The following is a 27,154-nucleotide window of genomic DNA, read 5'->3' as shown; positions in this document are numbered from 1 at the left end:
GGAAGAGTGAATCCTATGGAAATTATCGGACCATATTTTGGCCCTTCTTTTCGATGTGTCATAATCGATGTTGCGTCGCAACATATTCGTAGAAATGTGCGTGCAATCTTTTAACCATTTCGTCGTGATTGAAACCTTTGGCTCGGCACAGATGAGATGCCCACGTTCGGGGGAATTTTGACAAAGATGTTTGTTATTGAAAAAGAAATTCTTGACTAGAGAAATTTCCCATTTTTTTACTCTTTTCTCCGGATCCATCTTTTCAGCCCGAGCAGGCGGTCAACACGTGTGCACCACTCGCCCTCTACGCGCACCTAGGCGTTTTCCCCTTTTCTTATCCACAGGCACTTACCCTCGGTATGCTGCCCAGCAGATGATAATTGGGGAATTCCTTTTCCCCCTTTCCCATTTTTCTGAGAGAAAAAGGGAAGAGTTTAGTTCACACTCACGACTTGTAGCATTCACATCGCGAAACATTAGCAAGTCCTAGCTAAGATGTCAAGTCAATCAAATATACATATTGAAGACTAAGGATATTTTGTAAGACTAGTGTATATTAGAATAAGTGCTTGTGTTATTAAACAGTGGTTAAAGTGATTCAACGCATTATTCATTCAAAGGGAAACCTGCTTGCATTTCTATCAACAAAACCTCTAAACTAGTCAAGTGAAAATACGGTAGCTTGGCCGTTCTCGTATCCTTGTAATGAGACTATCAAAAGTCATATCGGGCTTTCCAAACCCGAGAAGTCCCAGCATAACTGCTGGAATTGTAACTACGAGTCCCTTTCAATTGCGATTGCGATTAACGTAATATGTTACCCATATGTGGAAAATTAATACATATGGTGTTCCACATCTTGTGAGGCCATAGTAAATTGTCGTATAGGATTTTGAATTACCAAACCAAACAATCTGAGTCAGTCTATGACTATATTCGTTCAAATATGATTACAGGTCGGGATTATAAGACCTAAATAACACCTTGCACACGAGCAGTATAAGCTGGTCACCATGGCCGACTTGGTTAAATCAACCAAAACAGTTAATGTGTTTTTCTTTCATCTAGTTGTACAAAAAATTTACCAACCAGTCCAAGTCCTAGGACAACAACTCATATAGCGAAAAAACCTTTGTTTTCTCTCTAACTTGCAAAATAGAATTCAGATAAGTGAGATGCCCACCGGCCCAACTTTGTCATCAAAACAAGGATTTAAATAGCATGTAAGGTATGTTTAAGAAGTTAATTTCACACTTCGTAATGTTCAACACAAATTACTGTAATTTCAACAATAAACAAACTCTACAACAAAAACTTTAGTTGAATCTAACTTTTAGTAATCCGAATCGGTCTCTACGCCGAGGGTTCGAAACCCAGTCGTTGCTATCTTTTTCATGAAGAATTTCACGGCGCAAGTCATCTCCGGCCCTCACACATGGGTTTAACACTAATTACAAGTGAGTTCGCTACGACGTTGCTACACTACAACACAACCAGATAACTCCTACAACGTTTAATATCCATAGCGAAATACATAAACACACACAACCACAGCAAGAGTTGAATTTATACAAAATGGTGGAAAGTATTTATGTATTCAAGATTTAATGAGGAATGGGGTCTTGAAGGGCGTCTGCCCCCTTGCTCGGAAACTCTGACGTTGTACCATTCGTACCGCATGTCTTACGTGTAGGAACGCGAAGTAATATGGAATCTGGTGCGGAGTACTGTCGGGATATGGGGAACAAAATAAATAAGAACACATTGTGAATAATTATATTTCGTCTCCAAGAACTCTATTTAGATTTATGGTCTAATTGTGTTCAATTATGATTTATTATCCTCCAGAAAAGGAAAATATTCTAAATTGCCCTCCATTTTGGAAAGAAGAAAGAGGAGGCCAATAAGTGCAATTTGAATCCTCATTTTCATCCGTCTCATCCGGCAATTCCAAGGAAAAGCGCGACTTAGTAGTTGGGACAAAGCTGCTGGTCATCTGCGAAAAATCGTATTCCCCAAAACTCATCAGCTTTTCAGCAATTTACTTTTTTTGTCAACCCTAAAATCGCGCGCGAAGACCAACAACCTCCGAACCCGTCATTTATGGTGGGAGACTCCCCAACTTTACTAGCACCCATACACTGAACACACTTTCAGAAGGATCTGGCCAGGAATTTGTCGAATATGTTCATAAATATCTTCGAAATTTCTGCATTTCTTCAAATCACATCCTCATTACTCCCATCATCAATAGATCACACCAATGAGTTCGAAGGTTCTTCGCCCACCAATCAGAGAGACGGCAAATAATTGTTGTATAGCAAATTCCCTCCTCTTTCTTCGGACACTCTCAGGAGAAAAGAGAAAAGATGGAGTCAGTTCGTTTTTGGAAGTAAAGCTGAAATGAAATGTTAAGTTTCTTATCGATTGTACGGAAAGGCCGTGTTCAATAAAAAAATAGCAAATAGAGATTTGAGCAGCCCAGTGTCAGTGTAAATTGATTATTAGTTTCCCTAATCAATTCACTTTCCTCTCACGCAGTTCTTGTTAATCGCGTGACAAAACAACACCCGGAGAGATTTCAGAGGAAAAATCCCATCTCGAGTGATATTAATGTGGTAGCTCGAGTGTATCAACCCTGAGTTGACACAAATTATGATACTGAATTTTAACACATATAACACTTGGACTCTACTAGTTAAGAAGGCACTGTACACTACGAAATCTTACAAGAGACTAGTACCCAAACCGCTAGTGAGACCCCGGTTCACCTCCACTCAGAGAGGATAATAAATGTAGCACTCCTGAAACTGTACAGAAAAAATTTTATCGTGACCATGTCTGGTCACCAGATGTGTTTCGGAAAAAGTCTGGGAAAAGCTCAGTAATAAAAAGTCCCGAAGGCCCCCACGACAATTTAGTTCTAAAACCTTCTCCTTAATCCAAAAATGTAAAAACTCTAGAACGAGTGAATTTTGTCTTCGGGAAAAACCAAAATTCAATAAGTACAAGTGAAATCATAAGAAGAAAAAAATAACTTTTCAAACTTCAACTGCGAGTTCCCACGGATAAAGATTCATTCTTCCAGATGAAAAAAGTTATTTTGAAACAATCAACTATTCATCTGGAGGAGCAAAATTATCACGTCTGTCAGCTAAGACGATTACGAAGCATTTTGAATCGAATTTATTAGGGGGAAAGACACTGGATGAAGCGAGCGATGCTGAAGAAGGGGCTCGTCGAACGTAGCATTGAGGACGACAGAGATTGTGAGATGAGGGATGACAGACAAAGTGATGAAGAAATTGAGAACGAGGGTGAAATAGGGGATGATGGAACAGCAAGATTGCTTGTAAGTCGAAGAAAATAGGGAGAAAGTAGAACGGTGACAGAAGATATTTTAGGAAGGAAAATGAAATGACAGAAGAATATTGCGCTCCCGTACGCAATTTCGGAGGGTGAAACCGATGATGAACTTGGTAAGATACTGAAGTGGAAATTCCATCCAGGTCATCTGGAGTTAGATCACAAATAGATCAGTCTGGAGTCAGATGTGTGTGATCGAGTGAAATCTAATCAAACGACGATCACAAATTGATGCCGTGATTGTAAAGTTGGATAGTATGACATACTGAGAAAAACAATTATCTTTGTCAAATATCCATTTACTTCAGGAAAATAATTATTTTTTCAATCTTTCATTTCCCAAATCTGCTTTTTGGAAAAGCAGAGAGTCCTCGGAGGTGACCATCCATCCATCGTGTTGCGAGTAAAACACGCGAGATATATTTCTTATTTTGCTATTTTTCATTCCCATTTTCTTTTCTACAATTTAAATTTCTACCTTGAGCAAATTCCCCAATAAATCTATAAAACTTCAAATGTTCAGGCACATTCCTTCGAGTCTCATAAAATCATAGAATTCTTTCGAATGTTTCCGGAATATCGCTCATTATATTTTTCAGTACCTTTTTCTTTAAGAATTTCCATCGTTTTTGCTAAAATAACCCTCAATTTCCCCCACCTATAAGGAACCACTCTAATCGTTTTATTGACGGTAAACTTTGCGCATGGGATTACTTATAGATTCTTTTCCTCAAATATTATATTGTCCACTGCAATTATCATTTTCCAGCCTCATACAAAATTGTTCATTAGCAGGATTATTCTCCTTTTTCTCGACCGTAAACCGTTCTCAGTTCATTTTCCCACTCCTATAATTTTTCATCGTCAGTATTGTCGCGATCATCATTGTAGGAACATCTCGAGGGAGATCCGTTCCCTTCTTTTCGTGTTATAGTTCACCTTTCTTTTTTGTAAAGATATATATGTGAAATTTCGAATAAAAGGTGTTGTCTGTCAGTGATACTAATTCCTATTCTCCTAAAAAATTAACATTAAAACAACTACACAAAGAAAAACTAGAATTTACAACTCTAGGAAATTCAAATTGAATGTGATATTTGAACGAATATACAACACATCGGTACCCATTTTACCAAAAGGATAGAGAAGATCAGTTCCTTTCGAAACCTCGTGGAAGACAGAGCAATCTCGTGATTCTCATCCGAGTCAAAAGACGATAAAAATATCTCCATCCTTAAAATTACAAAGTGTTAGTGTAGATTCTTGCCTACTTGTCAGTTCGTATAAACAAAATAAATTAAACAGACTTTGTTTACTCATCAGTGATTGGTGTACAATAAATTAAAATTAATTGACTCTGGTCAAATTGAAGTGTGATGTGTTCGTGGTATTTACCAGACAATTCAGTCATCCTACATTCCACCAATCAGTTCACTCCTTTTTAATAACTCAGTGCCTTTTCAAAGTCAAACACAGAATTCGACCGACATCGAATATTTGTCAAAATCTATACAGTGATAGATCAACATTTCGCGTGATATTAAATTGATAGCTCGAGTGCACTAGGGTTAACGTGGTACACCCCATACTATTAATTGCAATTAATGTCTGTAATGTAATTGTTCTGCGACTTTTCCTTCCCTGTAGAATTAACTTATACGCAAACTGTTATCTCAAGAAGCTCCGGAAAACGAGTGAGAGCCAGTTCATAACCCCCGAGCAAGTGCCCTAATTTTTAGTCCTCTGACAGGAATAAGATGATTATCCAGGTAGGATAAGGGTGAGCTGTCCAGGACGTTGTGCTTCAGGTGTCAGATTAATCAACCCCCGGTCTCCTGAAGTGAGTCGACTGTGAGTGCAACTGTCAAGAGAGATCGCTGGGTGAGCCGTGAGTTTGAGTGTAGGTGTGAACCTGTCAGCTGATAGGATTTCCAACAGAAACGCTCAAAGAGAAGAGGAACAATAACATCCATCACACTGAGAGAAAAATATAAATTCGTAAATTAAATATTCTACTGTGTTCGGTTTTTCTACCGAATTTTTCTCTTCTCAAACGCACGCACACACACACATACATACACACACATATATATACACAAATACACACACCGGGGTTCCTGACCCTGACACCTACGGCGACACTTGATGGATAGTTCGTCAATCCTTCGGGATTGTTCTTATTCGGGTCACGTGACTTCGATTTAGCACAATTACCACCTCCGTGCACAGGACTCGCTCTCTGTCGCCTTCCGGTCATCATAAGGTTCGCTCGCAAGTGATAGCTCTCGGTCATCGTTTGTTGTTTGGCTCGGCTCGTGCGTAATTCTTTTGACCATCGCGTAAAGTTAAATTGTAACGCGCCTAATCATTGATCGGCTCAATGGAAATTAAAATTATTAGATTTCTGAATTCTTGTGATCAATTTCCAAAGTCAAGTTTATAAAAGCTGTGATTGTTTGGAACCAACATCAAGCGTAGTGATTTCTCGACCCTCTTACGCATCCTCCCATATCCACAGCTTATCTCGCCCATCCTCTGAGAATACTCCCCGAACCATATCCCAGCGCAAACATACTGACAAGAATTTAAAGCGAATTTTCCAATGGAAATTTCAGGCAATGGAAGAGAAATATTTTTAACAATTTTTTTATTTGTAGTATTTTAAGGTAATAAATTTTTATAAATAGCTGACAATATATGGAACTAAATGAATTTGTTGAGAATGAAACTTGGGTGGAATTACTGAGGACGGGGACTGGAGAGAAGTTGTTGTAAGGGTCTGCCTAACAGTGAGAGTAGTAAGAGGGAGAGCATTATGTAAAAGATTAGGAAAAGTGGTTCCAATAAACAATTACAAACAAATTGTTTTGCGACTAGCTTACTTTATCTAACAGAATTGGTATTAGGAAAATTTTGTGCTGGTACTGGTGGAAGAAATATAGTGGTTCGGAGCCGACTTAAAAATGTAGGTCCACTCGTGTTGTCATATGAGGATACGAGGATAAATAAACACCACAGCCAAACTATTGATAGTATCTGTGTGGAGAAACCTAACACAGCAAAAAGAGCAAGCCGATGAATGAGACAAAACAAATGCTAGTATGCAATTGCGAGGTACAGGATAGTCGAAAGCTTCACCTAGTAATGCTTAGGAGGCAACTTTTTTTTTTTTTTTTTTCATTGGAAGAAATATTTCTTTGATTTTCACTGTGTTGGAATATTTGAGTGCCGTTCTTTCATTGTCCTAGAAAAATCACTCGACACCTCTTGTTTCTTTCTGGGAAACAGCTCTACTAAGGGACTACTTTACGATTGGTTGTACTCCGCTTTCGAGACGGTTTAATCCTAAACATATGCTAAAATTTCAACAACGGACGGTGTTCCTTTGAGTCATAAAACTGTTTTTCTTTTCCCTGTGAGAGTTTTCCCTTTGATATAGTTTTTAGTCCCTGGACAACGGTCCTCTAGCTAAGACGTGCCTTCCTCGTGCTAATAAAGAATATTCTATAAAGTATTTTCACTTTCTCTTGAATAATTTTTTCACTTACACCCCTATTCCAATACACTGGTTATTGTTTTCAGTCTCGTGTCACACGAAATCGCTTCGTTTGCAATTTGTGATAGGTCCTGGGGAAAAACTTCTACAATTCACACCCCTGTTTATTCTGTTCGTTGATACCCCAGAAGAATTGTATTCAGTCATCCCGAAACTTTATCATCATCGTTGAAATGGAATTTTTTCCATCAAATCACTAGTCACGTAATCCAATATTCACTGAGATTTGATTCAAACGATTCGTGAAGAATCCTATATTGAATTACGCTACTTTCTACTTTAATGCTGAGTAGAGTGAGCCAGATGGTTCGAGATAAGAAGGAAACGTCTAAGCTACGATAAATATTTATTCTCTTCGCCAGGCTTAAGAGATAATCCTCAATTCATCAATTAGAAGTTTCTGAGTCTCAATCAATCAAGGTTGGAAAGTAAAAACGCGCTTCTCAGGAGATCGAATTGTTACTTTTATTTATCAGAACGATTGGAATTCAGAGGGACTTAATTCAACATGATTAATTAAACTGATGAATCTGTTAATTGAAGAGAACTTTTTTCATACGCTTCGGATCAATATACTGAGAGAAAAATATAATTTTGCGAAAATATTTGTTATGGAGAAACAAATGCTCGAAATTTTCATTGGAAAATTCGCTATAATTTTTTTCTTGTCAGAAAAATATTTGATTGACAAATTTATATTTTTCTCTCAGTGAAAAACGTTAAAAAAATACCAGCGCTCAAATATTTACATTTTCACGATTCCACATTTCACATTCTAAAATTGCCAGAATCAACTCGTGGCATTGACAACTGATCCCTCTGAAGGGAGTCTCAAATGTCCGTACGCCATTGAAATATTACCAAAAGTGGATTTGAATGTGTTTCGAAATGTCAAAGAAGTTCAATGAAAAATCCACTCTACTCGATTGAATTCTAAATTCAGTTTTAAAAAACATAGTTCATTAAAGTACAAAAACTTTATTTTAATCCTGAAAAAATCTACAAAATCTGCTGAAGACGACAAAAATGAATTTTTGTAAATAATGTGGCAAGAAAAAGTTTTGTGTAGTGGTATTCCCTGAAACTGTTTAAAAAGGAAATAAAAATAAAAGCGAGCGTCTGACAAAAATTTTGTGTATTAGAAAAAATAGTTGAAGGAAAACTGAGGTTCTTCGAATCGATTGGCAAGTAGAGAATTAAATTGATATCACGAATGTTGATGGAGACGATGAAAAGGGTCGAGTTAGAGAAACTCTAACGTTTTGTACATAGAAATTGTTGGAATATTTGAGTACAGTTCTTTCATTGTCCTACAAAAATCACTCGACACCTCTTTTACTTTCTGGGAAACAGCTCTACTAAGGGACTAATTTACGATCGGTTGTACTCCGCTTTCGAGACGGTTTAATCCTAAACGTATGCTGAAATTTCAACAACGGACTGTATTCCTTTGAGTCATAAAACTGTTTTACTTTTCCCTGAGAGAGTTTTCCTTTTGATATAGTTTTCAGTCTCTGGACAACGGTCTTCTAGCTAAGACGTGCCTTCCTCGTGCTAATAAAGAATATTCTATAAAGTGTTTTCACTGTGTCTCTTAAATAATTTGTTCACTTACACCCATATTCCAATATAAATAATAAATAATGGTAAACTATACTTTAATATTTAATAAATAAATAAATAATGGTATACTTTATTTTAATATATAATAAATAAATAAATAATGATAAACAATACTTTAATATTAAGTGTCACAAGATACACATGTGGGTCGATATAACGCGTTGAAAAAGTTGGATGGGAATTGGGTCTTGGACCCGCGAATGGGAGACTCGAGGACCGCTCTGGTCCCCTCCGGGTCGTACTGACTCTCTTGGAGTCTTCAGAAACTGTCCGAAGTCAAATTCCATCAGCTAAGCAGTCTCAGAGTTTTCTATACTACCATTGTCTTCTGTCATTATTGACATAACACTGACACAGTCAAACAGTTCACTGTGTTGAAATGGAACGTTTCCAAAAAACCATGAAACCGCTTAATGGGACATTCAAGCGATGCCACAAGAGTGCTGACAATGGTCTAAACATCCGTTGGATCATTAAATACAATTGTCCAAATGACACCGCAAGTTTACTCATCAATTTTCAAACATTAGGGACTATTGAGACTGGATGGTATGTGTGGACAAAAATTAACTGTCTGTCTATAGCTCTGTTTAGTGTGTGGGGTTGAACAGGTGATGAAGAAGATTTACGCCAGCGTATCAATTCAACATTTTATTATTAATTCCTCCACGATAGAAGGTAGAGAGTTGACCTTAGGGTTAGCCTGTCCTCTCTTGGATGGTGCGTGTCCAATGTAGGTTGGAGAGCGAGTGTCGATGATCGGGAAAGTGCGAGCTTTTAAAGGGAAAGTATAGGACAGGGGATGCCTCGGGATCTCTGGTCTAGGATTGTGAATGCGACGGTTCTGGAGTGTTCCCCAGTCTTTAATGATGGGTTTCTGGGTTAGTTCCCAGATGTAAATGACAAGGATTTGAGGTGTTCCCCAAACTAATGATGTGAATGGCGCTGATCGAGTAGGTAATTAGCCTACGAGGTTCAGGGCTAGAAACGTTTGGGGGATTTCCCATCGAGTTGATAAGGTGTACTGGCGACACAGTCACCATGAGTCCATGTCAGTATTTTATAGTTCTTCTCAGAACAGTGTCGGAATGTTTATATTGGGATATGGGTAAAAGTAGATAAATAAATTTAGCAACACAATCAATTACTTTAACTTGAACTCTTTATTATTGGCACGAGGAAGGCACGAGTGATCTAGAGGACCGTAGTCCAGAGACTAAATTCTGACTATTTGAAAAACCTTTACTGAGGGAAAAAAAAGAGAAATTTTATGACTCCAGAGGACAGAATTTTTTTTTAATTCCACATGTGTAGTATCGAGAATTTTTATATAGCTAGTAATTTTGGGAAATATATTCTCAGAATTTAATGATTGTATTTTAGAGTAGGATTAAGAATGGTGGGATGAAGTTCTGCCAAGTGTAGCTATAAGATTTTATTGTAGACGAAGAAGGAGGTGCTATTTGTGGGGAAACTCCGTAAATAGACATGGATGCTACAGGGATGCGAGTTTGTACAATAAGAGTACCTAGACAGTCATATTTTGTGGGTTTATGAGAGGATCACCGATGTGACAGGGGAAAATCGTTTCCAGCCAGCAAAGTCCAGAAACGCTTGGGTCACGTGACGCTGCTAGGGACTACTTCAGGGAGTAGTTAGAGTTCAGAGTTCAGAGTAGAAGGTAGTCAGAGTTGAGGTCAGATAGTTAGAGTTTAGACGAGGTGTGGAAAGAGTATCATCCTAAGTGTTTTATAAAAGTAGCATATTGTTTAACGTAGAGTCAAGTCGTGTGTTTATTGTTAGAATTAATGGAGATCTGATTTAGTATTATAATTGAGTTTTATTAATGTAAAATAATGGTGCATTTCACAGTATGTGCCATATCAGTGATGACTCCTAACAACCCGACTTGCATCGTGCTCTAGACTCCTATTTCTCCCATCCTACAAGTGGTGGTAGCACGCATTGTTATAAGTACAAATGTACAATATTCCCAGCATTTATAATAATAAATTAAACGGAGTATTTAGAAGTGTTTAATAGTGTATAGTAGTGTTAATTAATAAATATAGATATCTGTTAAACGTTTGTGCCCATGTGACAAATTCAGTTCGACCCACATATCCCATACATGTTGTAAGGATTGGAACGCTCTCAAGTTCAGTGCACAACGGATCATAAATTAGTCCTTTTCTGGAGACTTTTCCAAACACGTCATAAATTTTGTCGAGTGATTTTTGAAGATAAACAGAAGAGCTGTGTGCAAAGTTTCCGACAGTTTTGAATAGTTTTAATAAACAAAAAGAGGGAAGGAAAAGAAAGAAATGGGAGAACAAGGGCCTTGTGTTGAATGGGTCCGGAGTTTGAAAACTTTGGTCACTAGGGGTTAGTTCCTCTGGAAACATCATAGGAGAAAGATATACCTTCTGCGTGCGATAATGAAGAATTACAGTTTATAGCCAAATCGTTTGATATTATTTAGTAAACCCCTATTCATAATCCAATAGGGACTGCTGACCAATATCTGGATGACAGGAAAGAGGGATTGAATTCCTCTATTCCATCATCCATTCGTCAATCAAAATCGACGGATGTGGTAGGTCCCAATACCTCATCTTATTTTTTATTTTCATTCTTTGTGTTGAATTTTGGGGTTTTTTTCCAAATACAAAAATCACTCGTCCCAGAGTTTTTATATTTAATACTAGAGAAAATGTTTTATTGATTAATTGTCGTCAGAGCCTTTTTCCCTGGGACTTTTTATTACTGCACTTTTCCAAAGGGATTTCCCCAAAACCATGGGGTGACCATACCTGGTCAAAATGGAATCCCTTAATGAACTTTCAGGGGGTGAAAGGTTTATTGCCCTCTCTAAGTAGAGGTGAATCGGGGCCTGACTAGTAAGTTAATTTTCAGTCTCTTCTAAGATTTCATAGAGTGTACAGTGTCCTCTTGACAAATAGTCTAAATAATATATTAAAGTTTACTATTAAAATATCAACTGTGTGTCTTTCCATTATTTTGTTCCTCATATTCCAACACTTTGTATTTTTCATTGTGTATTCTACATCGTTTTTAAGCAAGATTATATTTTTTGAGCCGTCATCGAACGATTTCAATCCTTTCCTTCAAAAGCAAAAATAATTCAATTTAATGAGCAATTTAATTTGATTTATTACTGTACGTTTTAATGTAACTTTAAGTCTACGCTGGGCGATATAGATTGGTAACGGAAAACGTTACACGAATTTTTTTGATACAGGAAAGAGCTTATTCTGAACGACAGATTCGCACAGTGTCTACCATTCGCATGACGCAAATTACCGAGATATTTTATAAGGTAAACATGGTACGGTAGATTCTATCTGTTGACTTTTCACTGATCATTTCGTGGAAAAATGTTATCAGACGTTAGAGGTTGGATACATATTAATGCTGCTTCGCGATAAGTGTAGCAAAAGCGATATTTAATGACCACGGCAGTCAATCTGCACCTCCATTGATGATTACTGATCCTAAATTTATAAATTTGGAATTGCCCCTCAAATTGTGTACGATTTTTTTTTATGGAAGATTTTGAAAATCAATCGCGCGTTTTGGATATCAGAATTAGTAATAATAATAATTATGCCAAGTGTTTTATTCAGTAAAATGCTGCCATTCGAAGGCGTTATAATCGTGCGAATTTGTACAAGAATTTTTATTTACATGAAAATTCATTAAGACAAACAATTAATTTGGTTAGATAAACCTCATCAGATTTCGGACATCGTAAAAAAGGTGAAAACATTTTAGATGATTTATTTATTAAGCTGCTAATTGTGCAATTTTTTAACTGAAATTATGAAGACTCTGGTAGAAATTTTAAAGTATTGACAACAGGGTCAAGCTTGATTGACTTTAAACTGCCAAGTCTGGCATTTCCTAACATGGGTCTGGCTTCAACCGATGGTGACGTCAATCCAGGGCGAACGTTATTTCGATCGGTCACCCCGAAGCCCGGTAGTGAGCCTAGTTCAGGCTTGTTGCCAGGCTTGGAAGTTTCTAGAGTGGCTCTGGCTTCAGCCAGGGGTCATGCCAATGGAGTCATAAAATTATGGAAAATTGATTGGAGTCGATTACTTTTTATTTTTATTTAAAAAATCAACAATTGTCTTATGTTAATAGTTGATTAATCAGATAAACATCACCCGCACGACTTAATGTATGCAATACGACGTTTTATATACATTATGTTCAAGTGTTTGATAGCAGATTTTTATAAAAATGTTAGAAATGGAAAATCAAACAAATATGTGTTAATTTTGATTTTCAGTCCATTCAATTTCGAGCTCTGGTTGACGCCAGGCTCTGGTTTAGATTAGATTGGATCAGGCCTGCTCTATTCTGAGGGGCTTCACCCTTGGGACAGGCTGAACTTCTCAAGGTTCGTCCAATGTTTCACTCCCAAAATCTTTTTTCCAATTGTTCCAATTTTTTTCCATATTTGCACCAATTGTTATTTACTACCTACGAGACATAGTCGCGCGCCAGCCCGCGCGATTTGGTTAATCTTAATTGTTGTGATATTTTTTATTTAAGTCACATTTGCGGTGAGCGCACCTTATTTTAACTACTGTATGAGTAGAGCAGTTGAATTATAGGGATATAAAAAGACAATGTAATATTTAAATTCAAAATAATTATACCAAAATGATCCTGAAGTAATCGCGTATGACGTTGAACACGTCATCATTTCGTAAACATGGATTTTTAAAAATTGCTGATATATTCACAGCTGATCTATTTCCCACTTGTAGGCAACATGCAAAATTTTAAATGTCTTGAAGCTGTAAGACGACTTGGAAAATACAGGAGTTTCGATAAGATATAGATATTTACATTTGATGAGTAACTTGTTTCATTTCCATTTTCTAAGTTTTTATTTTCTACTAATTAACTCATCCTTTGACTTGATTTACTTGATACTTGTGAAATTCAAATTTTGCCGCTGTGAATGTATCTACCAATCACGAATAAGTGTTACGGAATTTCGATATGTTCGATTCGAGATTTGAGGTGTATGTCCTTTTTACAAAAGGAACATATTTCACTGCCTGTTCGTGGTGTGAATCTCACCGCAATCTTCACTCTCGCAAAATCGTTTCGACTTTCTATTTGCGAGGTTTGAGCTTTCACCCCGTAAGGTCAGTCGATTCGTAAGACCGGTTCATCCATCCCCTCTGTGAGACCTTAAAACGAGCCGTTTCACGTTGAAAAATAATCGGGGCCAAGGGTATGGTACAAAAGCCCAAGGGAGTAGACTTTCGTGAGGCGATAAATGTACCCGGAGTAGGGATAGCCCCAGAACCCTCGCAGCTTGTGGTACGGTATAAAAGGTATCTTATGTCAAGCTTCTACTATAATTGGAATTTAGGTTTTCAGAATTTTGTTGAAATGGATGGGTCTATTAGTTTTCCCGAGCGTTAAGATTGGTAACTTCTGAAACTTTTTGAATTATCGGATAATACTGGAAATTCCTTGGCTTAGATTAAAATATTGAAATAATGGGTATTGGAAATGGGATAATTTTAATAATTCAAACTTGTAAATAAGCGGTTTAAATCCTGTTATTTTACTGCAAAGTTCTCAGAGTTTCCACCCATAAAAATGTTTTCCCTATCTTAATTGGAAATACTAGAATAAAACAACTAAATGAACATAAATCGTAAAATGGCACATTCAGATCAACTGAATATTAATTTTTCATAAACAATTCGAAATGTAAACTCCAATAATGTCTATTAGTATTGCCGATACGTTAAAGCATCAATAATCTGTCAGTAGCGATTGTTCATTGTTTAAATAATACTGTTATATCCAGCGAAGAATAAAGACGACACAGGTTGGTAAATGTTTGGGGCGGTTTATTAACTGCGAGAACGCTTGCGCGCTACGCGCGCCGTTTCTGCATCCATTCTGACCATGCGACTTTTTTCGAAAACGTAGTCCAAAGAATCTCCTGTGATTCCATTTTTCTAGCTCGATTAGAAATTTTCACGTAGCACAATGTTGTCACTGAAGGGCGATCACATCGTAAAAGAACGAATGTGAAAGTCGTTGGTATAAATATGATGAGAGAGGTAACTTGATCCACAATGGATGCTTTTAGGAACACGAACGTTTTCGCCTTTTCGACTAAGGCGAAACTTCATTCATTTAATCGGCCAATGGGAAAGACCTTACGCCATTTCGACTCGGACGAACTTCATTTATGTGCTTCTGCTTTCTTGAATAGGACAAGAAGTATTACGATGTGTCATGTAAGAGCTCCGAAGAGACACCCACAGACTAACGTTATCCAAAAGACAGTCGTTCTTCTGACCAAGTTCAGATCATAGACAAATGAATGAGTATTCGAAGGGGGACACGTAACAATACTTTATTTAACCCAATTTCTAAATTTTTAACTACCACATTGAATGAATTCCTCTTTAAATTCGCATCTTCAGTGGGAAACACGAAACTTAAGACGTCCTATCCATTAGGAAACTGACGCATAGTCAAATTTACGTGTTACGTAGTGTTATCGTAATTTTTAACCGAAAATTCAGATAAAATTACGGAATCCTACGATAAAATGCCATAACTCATCCATAAAATTTTCCTTAACCATATTTTGCTCGGGAATTACATAAGACATACGTAATTCTTGTTGGATATTCCTCTCCGCGCACTGTAATTATTGAAATACTAGCGCAGCTATCATTGTCTTCGCAGAACGAGACTTCATGAATATTCCATTAATTTCTGTTCTTTCAATAATTTAGACTGCCACTGATCAGAAATGATTATTTTTCCTTACAGCGTACGCGCATAATCTTGCAAACTCATAATGAATCTTCTATCGGACGACTTGCTCGAGCCCCTCCAGCTTTCATATCCAACATTTTTCCATTTAACCCTTTTTTACTAGTTATTCAAGTCTCTTGATTACTAACGTCAGTGGCAGAGCACACACGCACTTAACACAACTCCAAACTAGCCAAAATACATTCCATCTATGATTATATAGCTTCCGTAACCGTAAACTTTCAATTCAGTCTCATAAACCATCCAAACCCAGATCTTCATAATATAAATATAATAAAAATATATAAATATATATATCTAAAAAAATATAAATAAAAATATATATAAAAAAAATCATGGGGGTCAAGATAAGACAATATATTTTCTTCCCTTCCCCTCCCTCTCCACCCACTCCCCCTCAAACACTCGTCACTTATAGGGTTTTTCTACAATTATTTTTCCCTATCAAAATTTTCTCTAACGCAGTCAAACACATTATGTTAACTCTTAATTAATACAACCACTTATGTTAATTTAGATATAAAGCCTCACGGCTGGTGTCCTAGTCTTATTAATCATGAAGTAAAAAATAAATATGTAGATACTGTACATATATTGTAAAAATACTTAATAAACAGTTTATAATGTAAAAAATGTCAGTGGCCGAAATGGTTAGGTGCTAGTCTAGTATGCAGAAGGTTGTGAGTTCAAACCCCGGCGGATGCGAGTTTTTTTCAACTTGATTTTCCGACGAGCGGGGTCTGTCGGTAGAGTAGTTACCTGTACCGGTATCGATTTTCCTGTGGTTTCCAATTCCAACTCTTATTCGATATACAAAGCGACACGGATCACTAATCGAACATGGCGGGTTTCATGGAGATAACCGATTATGTCGTTGTCATAATCGATTACTTGACAATCGAAAATCGAGTAGTGAAGAAGCAAAGGCGAAAACCGGCGTTCAATGCCGCGACCGCGGTGGCGCTAGTGTTCTATAAGAGTGTGAATGCGGTGGAGTGTAGAATCCATAGACGTATGCTAGGGCATCTTAGGTCCCACGACCCGAAGAGGCAAAAGGGCCGGAATATAAAAAAAAGTGTACTAATTTAATTAGGTCAGCTTGTGTATTATTTGATCACACTATCTGTCATCTGATTAATTATAAAATGCTCACAACTTGATTGCGCTGGAGGCTGATTTAGGTGTGATCTATGCGGACTTCACCACTTTTTACATAATAAATTAATTATTAAATTTCATCGCTTGGTGAGCATAATCCAGTTACAGTGGCAATACTGTGTGGTCACATGTTCAACAATAATACACTTATCCAAATCTGGGTCATAACGCGTTATGTGGCGAAATTTAATTCATCTCAACGGGTCCCAAAATGATGAGTTGGAATGGTTGTTTTCATAATTGCGAACTCGCAACGATCACGACGGATGATTTTATTTACACTTAACTTTGAAAATTGAAAACGTTACATCCACTTTCAAGGCAGAGAACGAAAAATTATATAATTTATCAACCATGATGAATACACGACATTGATACTTTGCGTAAATAAATGAATAAATAAATAATTAAATAAATGTATTATCAATGCGAAATATTACGATTTTGCTCGAAATTGATAAATCACATTTAAATCATATCATACATTGATTGAAATGGTATTAGTACTCTATATTCTGGCAGATCAGTGATTGATACTGGATACACAGTATTAAATTGCTTCAATAATTTCCGGATCGATGGTCACTGTGTATTCACGGGTGAAAAAATTGCGAACGTTTGCGAGGGTCTTTTGAATGAATGTTAAGAAATAAGTAACTGAAGAGAGAAATTAAAAGTCTACAATTATCATGACAAACTATGTACGTCCGACATCAACATGGAGGGAAGGACGATGAAATTCCAAATCTTCTAATACTCCAGACGTTGGTTATTAACAAGAAAAAGTCTAATAATTTTTTTTTAATTTCTCGATTTTTTGAAAAAAATGTTATAATGGAATAATGACCAGTCGCGATAAAAAACGATTGAAAATTGTATTGTCATTCACACTTCTCTGAAGAACCGTTAGAAGTGACAGGGATATGGATATGTCTCATCGCGAGGGTGATAATTCAATTGAATAATGAATTATAAATTTTAGGCACTGATAACAACTTTTGCCCTCAAAATCCTTATCCACCTAATTTGACATCATGAAGGTTCACTTCTATCGTGCGGAGGGCTTTCACGTACCAGCATTTTCTTATCGAAACCTCTGTCCAGTAGATAGGAAATGTCGAATAGTTCACCTGACTTGCGTTCAACCCCCCGTTCCTCCGAGTCTTTCAATCTGCGCATTGATAATTATTCTGTTGATGTACCCATTTAAAGGTTCGGATAGGTAATGAAAAGCATATATCATCCTACATTTCATATAATTTTCTATAAAAATCTAATCTTTCTAGTACGAGTACACAAACAAAATCAATTCTTCAACTGTCAAAACATCTGATGCTGTTAAGGTAAAATTTCATAGAAATTGTGGTAAAACGTCTGAGGATTTTTGGATAATTTTCAAAGACGTTTGTGAACAATTCATGTTTAAGGTAAGAAAGTTTGACCGAGGGTGTTTTATATTCGTTAGTATTGGGATATGGGTAAAAGTACATGTCAATGTAGCAATACCATCAATTACTTTAACTTTATCACTTTATTATTGGCACGAGGAAGGCACGACTGTCCTAGAGGACCAGAGACTAACTTCTTGCTATATGAAAAACCTTATCTAAAGCAAAACACAAAAGAACTTTTATGACTCCAGAGAACAGAGTTTCCTTTGAATACCACATCTGGTAAGGATTGCAACGCTCTCAAGTTCAGAGACAACAAATCATAAATTAGTCCTTTTCTGGAGACTCATTCAAACACATCATAAACCTTGTCGAGTGATTTTCGAAGTAAAACAGAAGAGCTGTGTTCTAATTTTCCAACAGTTAGAATACCCCATTCAATTCTGAATTTCCTCGAGTTGTAAATTCTCGGAATCTGTCTTCCACAGAATCATATTTCGAATATGTACTAGACGTCGATGTTTGCCTTGTGTAGCTGTTTTAATGGTCTTTTGAGGAGAATGGGAATCCCCTTGAATGATGCACAACACCTTTAATATACAATTTCAAATATATTTTACACGCAAAGGGTGAACTACAACGCAGATATCGGAAAGAAGGGAAGGATCTCCGTCAAGATGTTCTTACTATGACGGTCGCGACAATACGGACTGGATGAAAAAGTATAGAAGTGGGAAAATGAATTTTGAAAGGTCTCAGGGTCGAGAAAAAGCAATAATTCTGCGAATAAAGAATTTTGTAGTGAGTCGAAAAATGATTATTGCAGTGGACAATATGATAATTGGGGAAAAGAACTATAAAGCTGTTGGGACCCTGTATGTGTGCCCGCGATTATCTTATATATTCAGCATTGTGGCATTTGAAGCAATAGACCATTAAATTGTAAAATTCCAAAGCTCATCTCCTAGGACATGTTGTAATGGAAATGTTGGTTGCGTCCGTCCTTCACTTAGGCCATACCATAGAGTCCCGTTTAAAATCAAGGGTCCGATAATGCCATAACCTGACCATCAACTACTTTAGTTTGGGTTGGTTTATACAACCAAATAATAAGAAAATTTAACTTTAGTGTGGGTCCCTCTGGCCAGAAGAAATAGGCGAGACTCTGAATGGGTTTGTAAAATTAGTGTTGAATTAGTTACATTCGAACATTCGAAGGAAGAAGTAGTCGCTTCTAACCTTTTGCCCATATCACGAACTTGGTACAATAAACTTTATATCTTACAAGTGTAACATTCCCTGTATTATTTCAAGGCGCATCAGATTAATTTCCCGTGCGCAGCGTGTACACAATTGCAACGAATGAGTGAAGGTTTCGTGTCATATGCCTATACGCTTCTAAACAAAAGTAATTCCACGCGCAGAGTGTACCCTCAATAAAGGGATTAGAATGGTTCCTTACAGGTGCGGGGGAATTGAGAATTATTTTAATAAAATGATGAAAAATCTTTTTAGAGAAAAAAGGCTGAAAGGTAAAATGGAAAATATTTCGAAAACATTTGAAAGAATTCTATAGTTTTATTAGACTCTAAGGAATGCGTCTGAAAATTTTAATTTTTTATCAATTTATTGGGGAATTTGCTCAACGTAGAAATTTAGATTGTACTAAAGAAAACGGGAATGGAAAATACCAAATAAAAAATCTATTTCACGTGTTTCATACACAACAGAGGGATAACCTGGAATATAACATTAAATATTTTGAAATAACAATTCTTAAGGTTCTCTTATCGACAGTGGCTGACAAAATTTTTCAGGTTGAGCGCAAGGCTCCCCCTGAACTGAGCGCTGGAATAAGACCGTAAACTTTTACCAAAGTACAGTCCATCGTGTCTCTCACACACATGGGTAGAATGCGCATCAATACGTGCGCATAAGCTACCACTGAACGGTGTCGACGGTGGCAACTATGTGGAGTCGCTCTCTCTTTCTCTCTAGCGTCAGCTCTTTCATCTTTTTCAGATGTATATTCTAACTTCGGAGATCTCGCACTTAAGGTGGTTGAGTTCTTCCACAATAATGACAACAATGTCAAATAGATTGAGATCCAGGGGAGGATTTATTAAGACAAACGAATTAAATAAGCGGAGAAGTTTGTTTTCTAACATGACACGTGCAAAAGACAGAAAAAAGGGAAATATTGGTTCGAAGGGAAGTGCTGTTAAAGGAGAGGAAAAAATCCAGAATGTTTGTCCTGAAAGGAGAATTGGGGAGTTGTCAGTATTTAGTGAACATCTACAGTGTACTAACTGTAATGAAATACTTTTATTGAAAAATGTGGAGAGTGAAAAACCCATTATAACCCACATTTTTTAATACGAACGAAACGAGACGAGACGCAGTTGCGCTGTTACCGCGTCGGGAGCTTGAATTTACTTGTTCTCCCACTTCAGAAGAAAACCCGACTTTCTGAAGTTTTCGCTCATATATGAGAGTTAATAGATTTTTTTTTAAGTGAAACTTCTTTGCGCTCGTTGGGCTGTAAATCCCATATCGTATGTAACGAAAACGTGATAGATTCGGAGTAAGAAAATGACTCATTTTGTTAATATGATGAACAATACTAATAAAATCTTTTTATTAATATCGGGATAGTTCACTGGGAATTACCAATCCAGTGGCATCAAATGCTTTTTACACATTTGAAAATCATGAAATCTCTGGTCTAACTTATCCTTCAGTAAAATTCCCGAATTTTAAGCGGTACGAAAATGAGAATTTCGTAATTTATTTGAATATATACTCTAATATGAATATTGGAGATCAATTTCCTTGATTTTTCAATGAAATCGTAAATTTCCTGATTTTTTGTCCTAAATGGGCTTTGGTGTCACTGTTCCCCGAATTCAAAAATGCATTGACAGCAATTTTCTTGTTTTCTGTTCATTTTCAGGGAAATATGGAACAGACATTGACTATTCTATTTGGTTTCTCCACGAGATTTCGAATTTTCAATGACAAAATGTTCTGAAATCTTCCAGTGTGGCTCAATAAAGATTTCCGAAAATAATCACAAAAAATTCAGACAAAATTTTTTAACAATCTATGGCTAAGAAGTTTCACTTCTGTCGTGCATAAATTTTATACACATATTTGTTTTTTTTTTATTAATTCGTTGACACTAGTTCCGCACTATATATTTTTAATAATTAACCAAACCAAAGCAAACCGAATTAAGCAAATTTTTATAAATAACCAAAAAATTAAAATCGTTAAATTGACTTTACCGAGTTGTTAAAAAAATATATAGACATCGCAGAAGTGATTTAAATCAAAATTAATCTCAGGAATATTTTGAAGACAATAATGAGGGCTCAAAAACCTTCCTCGCAATTCGTCGATAATTAACACCCTCCCCCCACAACAACAACCTTGACCAAATATATTTTTCAAATCAATCTCTCTTCAGCACATGTTAGACAAATATATCAAGATAAAGAATAAATTGTTGTGCCGCCATTCAACCTACCTAGAGACAGTAAAATCAAATCCGATATTGCCAAGCTGAAGAGATAATAATTCGTCGCACTATGCATAGTCGGATGTTTTATAATGACAACACAAGTAGCAAAATTGCCAACAACTCCACTCACAAATATCGTCACATATGCCAGTGTCAACGGAATCACGAGTTTTGGTGGTAAATGTTTTGGCCCCAGAACCCGACTGAGGTACTCCTCTTCCGTTAGATTCTCATTATTAAGAGAATTCCAGAAATCCTGGTACTCCTGCTCCTCCTGGGACGTTAGGAAATCCATATCCTTTGTCTTCCCCAAAGTCGTAGATAAATTATTATTCAATTTACTATTAAAAATTTTGATGTCACGTAACCCTCGATAATAACGAGTGGATAAAATGGATCGAGACCGAACCCAACTTTATTGCGACCATTTTTCAGTCTGGAAAATCATTTCCCTTTTGGCAGCAGCAATGAAAATATTGGGAAGTGATTCAGCCCCACCATCAACCCAGCGATATCGATCTGGAGGTTAGGGAGCCGTTGAAACAAAAAATTTCCATCTGCTACCGAACGATCTTCGACTCGTTTGATCCTGGATCCAGTGGTTCGTTTTCTGGTAAAAAGCTGTCGTCCACAGTCAGTGGTTTTGGTAAAATATTTCTGTGTCTACGTTCAAAAGGTTGACGACGAAAGGGTAAAGTGCCTCGGTGGTCTGCTCCTGTCTAACTATTCCATCAAGGCATCCAGCAGCAGTTGGTAGTTCTGACTGACGTACACTGTGCACACTAAGTAAGAGATCTCGAATATCAATTTGAACATTTCATTGTTTCCCACTCGACGAGACTGCGATACTCCGGACTCGATTTAATTACTGAATACACAAGTTGGGAATTTACTAGCCCTCGTCCGCACTTGATAAAAATTAACACTCGATTAAATAAATTTGATACTTTTGCAGTTTCATCGCGGGTCTCTTGTGAGACATTTAATGAAGACGCACTAGGCTGTGGGAGTTTAACACACATCAAGATCACATTTGATACTGTCACGTAGATACTCTGTCCACAATATATAGTCACTGAGATATTCTTGATGGCAATCGTAATCGAGCATGAATGGTTATCACTCACCGACACAGTGATACTTGATTAAAATATAAATTTTCATTTTTAGTTTTTCATTCTCATTGATTTAATAGAGAGAGAGGGGAGAAAATACTTTTAAACTTTCACGGAAAATTTAATGAGCTTGAAAATGTGTCTTTGGTGCGTGTTGACACGGGCAACACACGTGGAAAATGAAAACGTATTCGTAGGGCCTTGAAGTGCTTCACAAATCTCATTCATAATATCAATAAAAACAGACAGTTGTAATAAAATCGCTCCCTTTAAATTGAAGGAATTGAAGAGACTCGAGGAACAAGAGCAAGTTAATAGAATGATTTCATTATTCTTGTTATTATCTCGTGTGTTCTATCGAGAGATCACGCTCTTATCATATCACAGCGATCAAAATCTCATTTTATCTTGCTTTCTCCGGTTCCTTCTGTAGCTGTCTGTCACGCTACTATAAAGAAGAGTTAATAATTTTTCCGTTCTCGGCACATCAGTCGAGTGGAAAAATGTTTTTCATTATTAAAAATTCTTGGGTAGAAATTCCTTAATAAACATCCTCTGAAAATTTTTGTTGGGAAAAATATTTCTGCAAAACGATGTTTCTGAACAATTTAGTTAGGAATAACTTTTTGTTGACAAAATTCTGCGAAAATACGACTCCCAAAAAAGCGCATTCTCAACACAAAACTCACTTAGAAGAATGTTTTTTGTTATTAAAAATTATGGAGTAAAAATGTCGTGAGAAAAATCCTTTTGAAATGTTTGTTCGAGAAAAATATTTCTAAAACATGATCTTTTTGAATAATTTCATTAAAAATAATTTTTTGTGGAAAACCCGACGCAAAACTCGTTTAAAAAATGTATTTTATTCGTAAAAATTCTTGGGTAAAGATGTCTTAAGGAAAATCCTGTGGAATTTTTTTTTCGTGAAAAATATTCCTAGAAAACAATCTTTTCGCACAATTTCATCAGGAATAGTTTTTTGTAGAAAACCCGATGCAAAACTCGCTTAAAAAATGTTTGGTCATTAGTAAAAATTCTTGGGTAAAAATGTCTTAAGAAAAATCCTGTAGAATTTTTTTGAACAATTTCTTTAGAAAACTTTTTATAGAAAAAATTGTTGGACACTATTAATCCGGGAAAAAAACATGGCGAAGGCAAACAAGACAATAAAAGGATTAATAATCAACCAATCGATCTTTGAAGACCCTTAAGGGCTTTAAACAATGAATTTCCTGAAAATATATGAACCCCGGGTAATCGTGCAGCTGAGCACGTCATTATATGACATATTTAACGGCATGTTTCAACACAGATGACAACCCACCACTGATTGGGGCATTAATTACGGTAGTAAAATCATCGAATGCCCACATGTCGAATGGCCCTTGATGGCTCTCAAAGCAAAGGAAAATTTAATTGCTTGTTGTGAAGTCCCGTATTTGTGACCGCCACTGCTCCAAACCTAATTGACACGAAAACAAATAGATTCCTATCAAGGAATTCCTCCCACCAGAGATGTTCCAACATTTTTTTCCCGCGAAAGAAAAATACGATAAGAAATATTTTCTAAGCTAGAAATTACCAGCGAACTTTTACCCAATAATTTTTCCACAGAATTTTACGCGGACACCAATTTTTTTCATCTCATTTTTCCAGCGCCTCATAATTTTCTGTATTATTTTTACTATCGGATTGTCAAACACAACAGAGATGAACAAAGAAAGCAAATTTTGACAGTTCTATCCGTAGATAACGAGAAGATAATCGAGATTATTTTACTCACTGGTATCACCTCTACATATATTATAATTCTGTAATATTATACTTCATTTAATTATGAATAATCATTACCAGAACACTTCATTATGATTAAGTGATCTTATAATGATTATTTGTAATAAAATGAAGTATAAAATTACAGAATTATATTATAGTATTATTGATGCCAGAAGCTCATTATTACAGCATCAAACTTCACACCATCACACAGAAAAAAATTTTTAGTAGTTTATAAAATGCTACCACCGTAAAAAATGCTATGGAACATACAAGATCATACGTCATTTATTTAAAAATTATATACGTAACGTCGTAAAAGTTAAAAGTGCAATATGTAGTGATATATTTTCTCTGGTCTGCTCTTTTTTCATTTATATTAAACACTCACTATTTATTATTGCGCTATACAATATTATTTTAAAATACTTTTACAATAAAGACTAAGCTACGCAAGTAGTGCAGGCTAAGTGACACTCTGACTAGTAAATGTATAACTCCGGATGCTTCGATGCTTCAAGACTGAATGACTCCTCCGGTCGCAGGTCACAACCCTCTTGGGCCTGAGAAAAACAAGAAGGTCTTCAGTCCAGCGTAGTCGCCCCATGGATAGTCGCTTCTTTTTAGTCCCGGACAACTTGAGTATTGCGCGGATTTCCCCGTACTAGACCCGTCAAGGGTTTTCCCGGCTTCAAATAGTTAAAATTTGGAAAATTGTTATTGTTTTTATTGGGATATGGGTAAAAGTATATAAATAAATGTAGCAACACAATCAATTACTTTAACTAGAACTCTTTATCACTGGCACGAGGAAGGCACGACTTACCTAGAGGACCAGTGTTCAGAAACTAACTTTTTACTGTATGAAAAACATTTACGAAGGGAAAGAACTAGAGGACGTTTATGACTCCAGAGGACAGAGTTTCCTTTGAATATCACATGTGGTAAGGAGTACAACAGATCATCAATTAGTCCTTTTCTGGAGACTCTTTCAAATACATCATAAACTTTGTCGAGTGATTTTTTAAATAAAACAGAAGAACTATGTTCTAATTTTTCAACATTTTTTTTTACGCTTTAACATCGTTCCTTTCACTTTAGTCCGCAGGATAAAGAGTAAAACTACCATTGGAAATAGCGCGAATTTATTTTTGAGTAAAGCGATTTTTCAAAATCATCTATGCAAAATTAAAGAAATAGTATTTTGTACAACATAAAGAATTTAATTTTGCTATGGTAACAAGTAGAAAAATGAATCAAGTGTTGTATACAGACATTATTTCCTTACTCTATTTCTGAAATACCGTCAATGTCTCAAATACACTGCAAACCCTCTAAAGCCTCAAACCTAGTCCCCATCCTAACCAAATGGGTTTGCACTTAAACTAATAAAACCATTAGGTTTCAACTGTCCCCAAATGTCCAGACAGACCTTAATATTTGCCATAAATGTTGACGCCTCCAAAAACTCCCACCCCTCAATTTTCCTCTTTTCCGTCATTATTCCAAGACTCATGTCCTGCAAGGGAACTCTCCCGTAAATCAGTTCCAAATCACGCTCTAAACCAGTGTCTCGCAAACTGTGTGCCGCGGGAGAATGTTAAGTGTGCCGCAAAAGATTTTCCAAGTTGCACTAGATATTCTGAGATTAATCTAAAAACCAATTTGTGATAACTATAAAATTACCCAAAAAGTAGTCATTTAACTTTAACTAAATTAGCCAGAACGCAGATACTCGTATTTGCCCTCCCAAACTTTGTCGTAACAACAAGATGCACGAGAGAGGGGGTACGAATAATGCAAATTTGTTCCCAGAAACAAGCCCATCCATCACATTAAGCTTAAAATAAAAATATGTTCCTTTCTATTGTACCAAATATTAATTAATGTACCTATTTGTAAAACAAATTTTTTAAATTATTTTTAAATATACGTTTTCTTCCGAAAATTTATTTAGCTTAGTGTGCCGCGGAAAAAAAATTCCTCAGTTAGCGTGCCGCAGAGTAAAAAAGTTTGCGAGACACTGCTCTAAACGGTCAACACCTTCCAATTCAGAAGTGTCAGTGTAAGAATAAATTAATCAGTGAATAGTACCTCGTTTCTCCAGTTTTCCCTAAATTATAAAAAACGTTGTTTCTTCGGAATACGACACAAGTATTTCAAAACTTTATTGATGTTCTGGTACTTATGTGGGTTATTCATACAAAATTTTGAAAAGGATTTTATAAAAAGTACAAAATTAAAATTTACTGTGGTCAAAGAATACTTGAAAAAATCACGTGGCATTTTTTTCTTTAAATTTCTTTCCGTACAATCGATCACAGCGTTATTTGTCACACAAACAATTCATCACTGCGAGGTCAATAAATTCTATTTAATCGAAAATTCAATCCCAAGATGTGGAACGCTGTATAAATTTCTCGTCTCACATGTTAAAAATGATTGACGTAAGAAGGACGGCGGAGCTTGATGTACACAAGAGATCTGAAATGACGAAGTGGCGAGGAGTCCAACAGCTCAGTGGAGGGAGCACCCGATGCATAATCGGAAGGTCCCGGGATCGAATCCCGGTCTGGACTATCCATTTTTCAATAAAATGGTCTTGTAAAATTATAGCGAGGATAGTCCAGGTTCCCTTCCTACCTCATCCAAAATCCTATAGCACAATTTCTGCGACGTCAGAAGAGGTGGAAAACTCTATAGATTCTTGTATACCTCAAATTGCAACATTAGAAACACATTTTTCCCTTCTTAAAATCTAATTGCCGTTAAAAGCAATATCCATTAAAACATC

General features: G+C 36.4%; 1 protein-coding gene across 1 annotated transcript in view; it reads right to left on the bottom strand.

Annotated features, from left to right (window-relative positions):
- Positions 1 to 22,761, bottom strand: part of LOC135169875 (neuropeptides capa receptor-like) — a 41,457-nt gene extending 18,696 nt beyond the window's left edge. The window contains exon 1 of the mRNA XM_064135260.1: positions 21,476 to 22,761. Within this exon, the coding sequence (XP_063991330.1) occupies positions 21,476 to 21,764 (289 nt within the window). The 5' untranslated portion in view covers positions 21,765 to 22,761. The remainder of the gene's footprint in view (positions 1 to 21,475) is intronic.
- Positions 22,762 to 27,154: the final 4,393 nt, after the last annotated feature.

This window comes from Diachasmimorpha longicaudata, chromosome 16 (assembly GCF_034640455.1).
Source record: "Diachasmimorpha longicaudata isolate KC_UGA_2023 chromosome 16, iyDiaLong2, whole genome shotgun sequence".
NCBI lineage: Eukaryota > Metazoa > Arthropoda > Insecta > Hymenoptera > Braconidae > Diachasmimorpha > Diachasmimorpha longicaudata.
Note: the sequence above shows the minus strand (reverse complement) of the source record. Positions and strands in the feature narration are given on the sequence as shown.